This window comes from Centruroides sculpturatus, unplaced genomic scaffold, assembly GCF_000671375.1.
Source record: "Centruroides sculpturatus isolate CEXI.00-Female unplaced genomic scaffold, Cexi_2.0 scaffold86, whole genome shotgun sequence".
Classification (NCBI taxonomy): Eukaryota; Metazoa; Arthropoda; class Arachnida; order Scorpiones; family Buthidae; genus Centruroides; species Centruroides sculpturatus.
The window spans coordinates 544,264-553,684 of record NW_019384475.1 but is presented as its reverse complement, the minus strand read 5'-3'; the positions used below and the strand labels follow the sequence as shown (position 1 = coordinate 553,684).

The 9,421-nt window shown below is 29.3% G+C and overlaps 1 protein-coding gene across 1 annotated transcript in view; it reads right to left on the bottom strand.

Annotated features, from left to right (window-relative positions):
- LOC111621283 (la-related protein 7-like) overlaps nucleotides 1-9,421 on the bottom strand; it is a 28,515-nt gene that overhangs the window by 8,303 nt on the left and 10,791 nt on the right. Inside the window, exons 3-5 of the mRNA XM_023363369.1 lie at nucleotides 2,831-2,931; nucleotides 1,414-1,452; nucleotides 1,116-1,370 (exon numbers count right to left, since the gene is read on the bottom strand). Of these exons, the coding sequence (XP_023219137.1) occupies nucleotides 1,116-1,370; nucleotides 1,414-1,452; nucleotides 2,831-2,931 (395 nt within the window). The remainder of the gene's footprint in view (nucleotides 1-1,115; nucleotides 1,371-1,413; nucleotides 1,453-2,830; nucleotides 2,932-9,421) is intronic.

The following is a 9,421-nucleotide window of genomic DNA, read 5'->3' as shown; positions in this document are numbered from 1 at the left end:
TATCAAAAACGTAAAATATTTGAGTAGCCCAAGACATAGCCAAAGATTGAAGCGCCACAGCACTGGCGAAAATTTAAATTTGCCGACTGGAATTCTTTCGGATGATTGACTTTCAGAAAATCGACGCTCTACTGTATTTAACACAATATTAAAGGTTTTCAATTTGCTAAAATTGTTTCTGTGAAATCAAAGGTATATAACAGAACGTGGGCAAATGCGGCTCTTTTTTGAGTTACATTCAGCAAGAGCCGCATGTAACTCAAAAAAGAGCCGCATTTGCCCATGTCTGATATATTGTATTAAATTAAGATATATTATAAGTATTGTAACCAAAAGCTTTATCAATATATTTTGTTTTATTCTTTTGAATTTTGCTGCAAATATAAAGACAAAATACAATTTCAAATAAATAATAAAATAAAAATAACCACTTTAAAATAGTATCACATGTATCATCTTAATTTAACAATAATAATAATGGAATAATAAATATAAAAAAGAAAATTTAAACAAAGTATAAAAATAATATAGGAATGATATCATAAGATAATTTAATTGGCAAATTATTTGCCAATTCAATAAAAAATATAGCAAAAGAATAAAAAAAATAACAGTTAAAATAAATAACATAACAATAAATTGAAGATAATTAAAAAAAATAAAAATTATAAAATAATAATGACTACATGTATGGCATATTTTTAGCTGAGAATCATATGTTTCTTTATGGATATTAAAAATTTTTTTAAATGGATAATGAAATCAGTAATTTGAATCTACAAATCTACATATAAAAATAAATATATTGAGATATAAATAATGCACATATTCTCATTATATAACAATTTCAAGAAAGGAAAGGAAAGGAAAACATTATAGAATTGATTATACAAAATTTTAATTATTAACACACACACACACAATTCAAATATCTGAAATAAAGCTAAAAAAATGCACGTACAATTAATTGTAGAAAACTTTTAAAATCTTGAAATTTATCTTCCAAATAAAATAGATATATGTATTAATTGAAAATACATATTCATAGAATTTCATATATTTAATCATAAAATTTATTATTTAATTTTTATTAAAAGATTTTTTAATAATTTTACCTGACATGCTCTTTTTACTGATTCTGGTGTTTCAAATTCAATGAAAGAAAATCCTTTAGGCTTTCCTGTAGGCTTAAATCGAGGCAAACTGACATATAGAACAGTACCAAAATTACTGAAAACAGACTTTAACCAGTCATGATCTACACCGGATGGAAGTCTTTCAACATAAATCATACAGTCATCAATATTTTCTCGTTTAGTAACTGGCAATATTCTTTTTAATTTTGTTTTATCNTTTTGAGGCATCTTCTGCTGATTGACAACGTATGTAAGCCATTGTAGTATCTTTATTTACATCAACGTAAGCAACATTTCCCAATTGATTTATTTTTGCCTATTAAATTAATTAATTATCATAAGAATTTTTTAAAATCATTTTAAATATTTAAATATAATTACTATGTAATAAAGTTAATCTGACTCTACATTTTTAAATTAATAATTGTTAAATTTGGCCAATTTAATTATTATCTTAAAATTTGTATTCAGTTACTTTTGATAAGATATTAATTTAATTTTATTAATTAATTTAATATCATATGTTGACTGTTTAAAATTTTGAAGTTTAAAGTGAAAAGTTCTTAATAATTTAAAAACAAACTTACTTTGAATTTTGAAACTTCAGTAATTGGATTTTCACAGTTTACTTTTATAATAACTCCTGGCTGATAATTCAAAGTATTTTTACATTTTATATCTTCTTTCACTTCATTAATTTTGTCAATTTCTTCATTTATCTGTTCAGTTTTATTATTGTTATTTACATTAGAATTATTATTCAAGAATAATTTCTGTTTTACTTCTGCCATTGCTTTTTTTTGTAAAGATAAATATTTATTTTTCCAACTTTTCCATTCTCTCCTAAAATAAAAAGTTTTACTCAGAATTGTCTGGTATTTGATCCATTAGATATAGATTATAATATATATGGTAATAACAGTGCATAAATAGAATAAATTGTTATATAATACAGTATATTTCTTTTAAACTTCAATTCATCATAACATTTGAGTGTCATAATTTGATGCAATCATTATTCATTAGTAGTGTCAAATGATACATTTCTTTATAAATTTATAATATTTATCATTGCAATTAATAAAAATAAAAATAACTTAGTTAATTTTAATGATAAATATGAAAGAATAAGAATATATTTAATAGCACAATATAGCATATATTGTGCTATTAAAAATATATACATATTACAGTAGAGCATCGATTATCCAAAACTATTCAGGACTGGGGTTGTTTGGATAACTGATTATGTACAAAAAAATATATCAGCCTATCCCATGTTGAAATTCATTCAAATCCTGGCATGTCCTTAAGTACCCTCTCATGGACACGCCAGTGCNGTGAATAGTCAGGGTCATTATCTGAATGCTCGAATCAGTGAGAATGTTTGTAACAATCACAAGGCAATGCTGCCAGATGCAAGAAAATAAAATTTGTTCATTCGAAAAATTACAAATAGGACATAATTCTTTATACGCTATACAGTATTATTATCCAGATGATGATTGCTGATCTAAACTAAATTCATAGGCTGTTGATAGTTTGGGGTCGTCTTATAGGACAGATATTTGCTAAACTATAAAACTTGGACAAATATTTATATCTCGTCCTATCTGAAGGTCGTCTTATCTGCGCAGATATACAGTAATTATTCAAATTTTAAAAAATTTATCTTGTAATGAAATTAAACTTACTTTTATTATACTAGAAGATGATACAGCATTTGCAACATCTCTGGATTCTTTTGTCAATGCTCGTATTTTGTTAAATTTCATGAAGAGTTCAATATCAATATCTAATAAATAAATATAAATTAATAAAGTTTCAATATAACAATTTATACTTTTAAAAACTGAAACCAGTCAAAAACTGAAGATATATTATACAGTGGGTGATTGGTTAACGAACAAATCGAATAACGAACACTTTCACGAAAGATTTTTATGATTAGACAACAAACACTTCACTGAACAAACATAAAAAGAAGCAACAAAAATAGCAAATACCGATTGATCTTCCCTTGTCTTCAGGCAACAATTCAAAACTTTTCAGAGCGCTGGAGACATCGACATCCAACCCGGAATATACTGATCAGATAGTATTCCTCTGAACTTTGAAACTCTCCCTTGTAATTCCAACCTTTCATTTTTCTGACAGAAACAATTCTTTTATAGTATTTGCAAGAATGTCAGGCAGGCACTCATTAAGTGTTGTGTTGAGTTTTATTTTCGAAAGGTAAAATAGCAAAGGTAGAGAGTGGGCAGAAGATGTCTGATGTTGCTGGGCAGTATGGCTTGAACAAATCTACAGTAGGGTGCAGTTCAATCTTATCTAAGAAAGATACGGTATAATCAAGAAGATGAATCTGATCTGAAACTGATCTGATGACAGACGAACTCCAAAAACTCTCAATTGAAAAAGAGGAAGACGAAAGAGGACCAATGCCAACATTTGCTACTAGAGATTTTTTGGGGAAAGATTTTGGAAGGATGTCAGAACAACAAACAACCAAGTGGCATCCAAACTAGAATAGGGTTAATGGTGTTGGGGATCTCTACAATTACAATACTATTAATTACTTCCAAAAAATACTGAAGAAAAGAGAAAAGCAATCGAAATTGGACAGATTCTTTAACCTCCACAAACAGAAAAAAACATGACTAATAAAAATGCAAGACTGCATATATGTGTATTTTTATTATTACATATAAATAAACGTAGTAAAAAAGTTTTTATTTTTTTATTGTTTGGAGTTCCTGGAATGAATTAATCAAATTCCCATATAAACCTATGGTAAATCGATAATCGGTTAATGAACAATTCGGATAACGAACAAAGTCTTGGAATGGATTATGTTTGTTAACCAATCACCCACTGTATAATAAAACTAAAATATATTACATATTTTTGATATTCATTAAACTATATGGTAATATTGTAAAAGAGAATATGAAATAATTTTCAGTTCTAATATAAATACAGGTATTCCTTGTACAACACAGCATTCCTACAACATGGTTTTGCTCTAGCACGGTTTGAGAATTGGAGATATCCCCTGTATGAGACAGTTTTGCTTTAACACAGTTTGAGAACATCCCCAGAGAAAACATTGCAATTTTTAAGTGCAAACCCCATCATTCAATATTTTTTTTTAATTAAAGCATGTGTGTTGTCTTATATTTGCTCACAGATTTCAGAATAATAAATTTTCAATGTTATTTCATGCCTTTTGCCCTGTTTTCTTTAATGCAAACTGATTGTGCAATTTTTCTCTTCCTTGTCTAAGCTTTCTTATAAATCAAATATTGCTGTCATTGGTGACAGTGCTCTAAATAAATCTGAAATGGCTGTTGCTGTGCTTTGTTTTATAGATTAAATTAAAAGTTACTACATAATGAGCAATTATTTATTGTAACATCATCACAATGCTCATATGAAACTTTTAATTTATTTAATTTAAAATACAGGGTGTTTCCAAACAAATCATCTGATTTAAAATGATTATATTATGAAAAGTAATAAAGATACACACTTAAGATTAATTTTATATTACAGGGCTAATCTTCAAATCTTTTTACATACTAAATCATACGTGCTCAATATGCCCCACTTTGAATGCATGGCATATGTCCTAACAGTAGTGAAATTTGTCCCAAATTTTTCATGTCTGGATCCACTGCTGTCACCACTGCTGTTATGCAGTTTTGCAGTTTGACCACTGTAGCTGAAAGAGGAGGCACATAAATGGAGTCTTTTATAAACCCCACAAGAAAAAAATCACAAACAGTGAAGTCCAGCAGCCTAGAAGGACAGTTATGTAAAGCTGAATCATTAGGTCATATATGGTCGATCCATCGTTGAGGAATCTGTGAATTCAAAACTTCTTGAACTTCCAGGCTCCAGTGTGGTAGTGCCCCATCCTGCTGGAAAATGAAGTCATCCAAATCAGTCTTTAACTGTGAGAAAAACCAGTTTTCAAGCATATCAAGATATGTGATTCCCAAAAATATGGAGGTGACAGGTACACAAAGCACATGGGTGCTTCCAATCAGCAACTGCATAAAACTTGAGAATTTCCTCTTTCTAACAATACATCGTTCAATCAAAATGTATTAAAAGCTGAATAGTTATGATTTTTTTTAAATCGAATAATTCTTTTTGAAACACCCTGTATATTCTCTCCACCCCAAATTAGTAGTGAAATTTCCCTGTACATCATACTTTTCCTTTAACAATATAGTTGTGCCAGTCATCTATATAACACCTTTCAGGAAAAAATTTGTAAATTAAAATAACACTACTTCCAGTTTGCATTGGAAGTTCTTATATAGTTAATCAGAGCCTCCTGTCCCTAAGATTTCCATATCTGATCTCATCTTCCATCTATCTAACTCTGATCTTGAGATTAAGGAAAGACAGACAGATGGATGGACAACAGTGGGAGTTTATAAGTCTATAACTTTTCAAATTGCAGCCCAAAGAGATGGCAAATGAGAGCAAAAGAGAGGCAAATGCAAGCAAATGAAAATATCACATTTTATAAGAAAAATCAAGATGTTGCTGATAATTAAGATTAAGATCAACAGAAAAGCTTAAAAGATGATGATATTTTGCCAAAAAGAAAATATCCTCTTTTAATAGTGTTTAGCAGTGAAGAAAATGATTAATACAGTATTAACATGCAATACTTTTGACTGTGATTGTTAGTTAAATAAATTAATTGCTTTAGTAAACATACTATATTTCTCTTAATTATGAAAAAGAATAGTATACCTTTGCTAACTTTTGGAACTTAACCATATGTTTTGTATAGCATTGATTCACATAACACAGCACTTTTATGGAACCTAACTACCATGTTATATGGGGGATAATTGTAAGATTTAATTATTCATAATTTCATTTATACTTTTAGACATGTTAACAAATGAGATGAGATATTNAGAAAAAGTGATATTTGTAGAGAAAACTGGATTTTGTTTTTAAATGTAAATACAATTTAATAATAATTAAAATAACATTTAAGCATTAAATTATATAAAACTACAGGTAATAAAAAAATAAATGACACAGAAGCTGTTTACTTCAAAAAATTTGTTATAGATGTTTTCCCTAGAGCAGGTGTGTCAAACTCATTTAAACAATGGGCCATTAATGCAACTGGTAAGATTCATGCAGGCCACATTATATTTACGAATTTTCTTAAAACTATAATCTGAAATGAGAATGCAGGAATATAGATAGGGAAATTAAAACACATTATGTAGTTCAGTGAATTCAACTCAACAAAATATAATTGCTTTAGTATTGCTTTTATTTAAACATTTATTTTATTTTATGTACATATTTATAAAACTATAATTATTTTCATTGAAAACTTGCCAGCACTATCGTCCTCCTCTTAGTTTTCCAATATCTGGATTCAAAAACTGAGAACAATCTTCATTATGGCAGATAGATGTTTATCAGTTAATCTTGATTCATAAGCTGTTTTATTTAATTCCAGAGCATCATGGCCTCAGTTTAAAAAACCACATTGGGAGCCGCCAGTTTGACACTCCTGCCCTAGAGCATATGCAATTATTTTAAATTTTGTTTTTGATTTTATTTAAAGATAAAGCTTCTTTACTATAACCTCTTGGTTGATGTTGGAAACATTTAATTATTAATATTTGAGATTTTACTGTTTCAAAATTATAAACATATTTAGACTTGTAATTTGAGATGTTTACATTTATCTTTTTTATTTCCTCACAATTATCACTTAAATATGAGGATTTTCCACAGAATTAATTTTTGTTTAATAAGATGGCATTACTTAAAAATATGAAACAATCCATGAAAAAATGATATGATTATTTAGCTTTTATTGGCAAGTTTTTCCATTTCTTAATAATCATAAAGTCAGTAACTGCTGTTAAATATTTGTTTCTAAAACCATTCAAGCAATTATGTTGTAAAACAATAGATGGAAAGGAAGAATTTAAATCAATTTGTTGTCCAGGCTATCTGTTCTTTATGATGCAGTTCAGACGAGATAATATTTTTGGTTACGTGATAAAAGTATATGCTTTTCATCTTTCTTTCCCATATGTGAAGTATAGTTAATTAAAAGTATTAGTTATAAAGATGGTTTTATAATCAAAGTGGATAAAAATGGATTTATAGTTACACCAAGATAATAATTATTCTTAAAAATGCACATATTACCTGCTTACAACACCAAGTGACAGTGTAAAGGATAGGATGGAACTAGCAAATGACTGACTTTACAAAAGTTTTATTTTAGCATCATTAATTTGTACAGGGTCAAAACTGGGATTGACCATTTTGTGAATTTAAGAAAGGGGAACTTTAGACAGAACCAATTATATATATAGTCAACTTGTCTTAAAATGAATACCTATAAAGTGAATTCTGGTGTCAATGCAAATTTTGCTGTTGTCCTGGCAAAATTCCATTGTCACATTAATTTTCATGCAATAAAGCAATTAAAAATTTTACCAGAATTCATTAAACCAAACTGTAAATTATCTTACAACCCCCAAGAAATAACCATTTCCAATAATAGCTGCTTTTTACACTTTTCAATGTGAACAATAAAAAAAATAAATGTTCCATTTTGAGTAGAATAGATTTTCTTCTCTTGCTAAGCAAAGATAGATTCAACCTCTGACTATAGAGCAATTCAAGTATCTGGTTTCAGAGGACCATTCTACTGTACTCAGAAAATAGGGGTTAAAATTTAAGGATGACCACCTCTTTAAATGAATGCAATCCTATACAAACATGTGCTAGTTTACATATCAGGAATGAAAACAGTGATGCCAGGTTTGGCTACTTTGTGCCAAATTTAGCTCTTTTTATTACACTTTTCGTACAAAACATATTTTCTACTTTTTCAACAGAAAAAAAATTCACAATTTCTTTAGTTTTGTTTTGTTTAACCACTCTGGTATACTGCTCCACACTAAACAGCAAATACTGTCTCCTCATTTTGTTTGATTTAAATCATTTAGAAGATTAATTTGTTTTTGGAGTGCAATTTGAAAACATTGTAGACTTATAAATTCCCACTGTCATCCATCCGTCCTTCCTTAATCTTGAAAACAGAGTTAGATACATGAAAGTCAAGACCAGATGTAGAAAGCTTAGGGGCAGGAGGACCCAATTAACTATATGCAAACTTCCAATGAAAACAAGAAATCACATTATTTCAATTCAAAAATTTCTCCCTGAAAGGAATTAGATAATGACTGGCAGGACTCTGTTGCTAACAGGAAAAGTATGATGTACAGGGGCAAGACACTACTAATTTGAGATGGAGAGCATATACAGTAATACCCCAAACTTACGCGACAGGTGGGACCGAGCAATAACCGCGTAAGTCGAATTCGCATAAGTCAGGGTATAATTTCGCAATTTGTGTAAAATCCAAGTCAGATGTATGTAAGCTAATAAATGTTCTCGTTAATCTTATCTTGTCATTTGATTCATTCATGGTTACAAGAAATCATCATACAGAGTCTCACAAGTCTCCGTAGATATAACAAACACAGAAATAAATAACACAAAATAAATTGTAGCTATGTGTCGATTCCACGCGACACGTCCGAACATGTAAGCTGAACAATAGTGTGGGGGGAGTGAGTAATCAAGAGTGCGTGGTGCTCAAACAAAAGACGAATTGACGAGATTTGAAAATTGCATAACTCCGAGTTTGCGTAAGTTGGGGTAGCGTAAGTCGAGGTATCACTGTATTTTAAATTAAATAAATTAAAAATTGCAGCCCAGCATTGTGTTGATGTCACAATAAATCATTGCTCGTTGTAAATAAATTTAATTTTATCAAACTTTATAATAATTTGAATTAATTTACTAAATAAACTTATAGATTTTGATTACCTATTAAGCCTTAACTCCCTAAATTATACAAGTTTGACCTTGATCTTGAAAATTTTTAGTTCACTTTATCAAAAATTCATATTGACTACTGTTCCCTAGAAATTCATATTAATGCAAGTTGACCATATATGCTGAGTAAGAATAAAACTGTTTATTCTATTCATGTTGAGCAATTTATATGTTTTCAGTATATTCCAGTAAATACAAGGTCTGTTCAAAAAGTATCGGACCTTATTTTTTTCCGCATAAACCAATGATGTGCGAGAGGCCTCCTTTGGTGGAGTTGTGGAGGGGACAGTCATGCACAGCCCTGAATTTTTTCCCGCCTGCAGGAAGCGTCAGTCGTTGGCAATCGGCCTATGAGTGAGGTCATGTAGTGC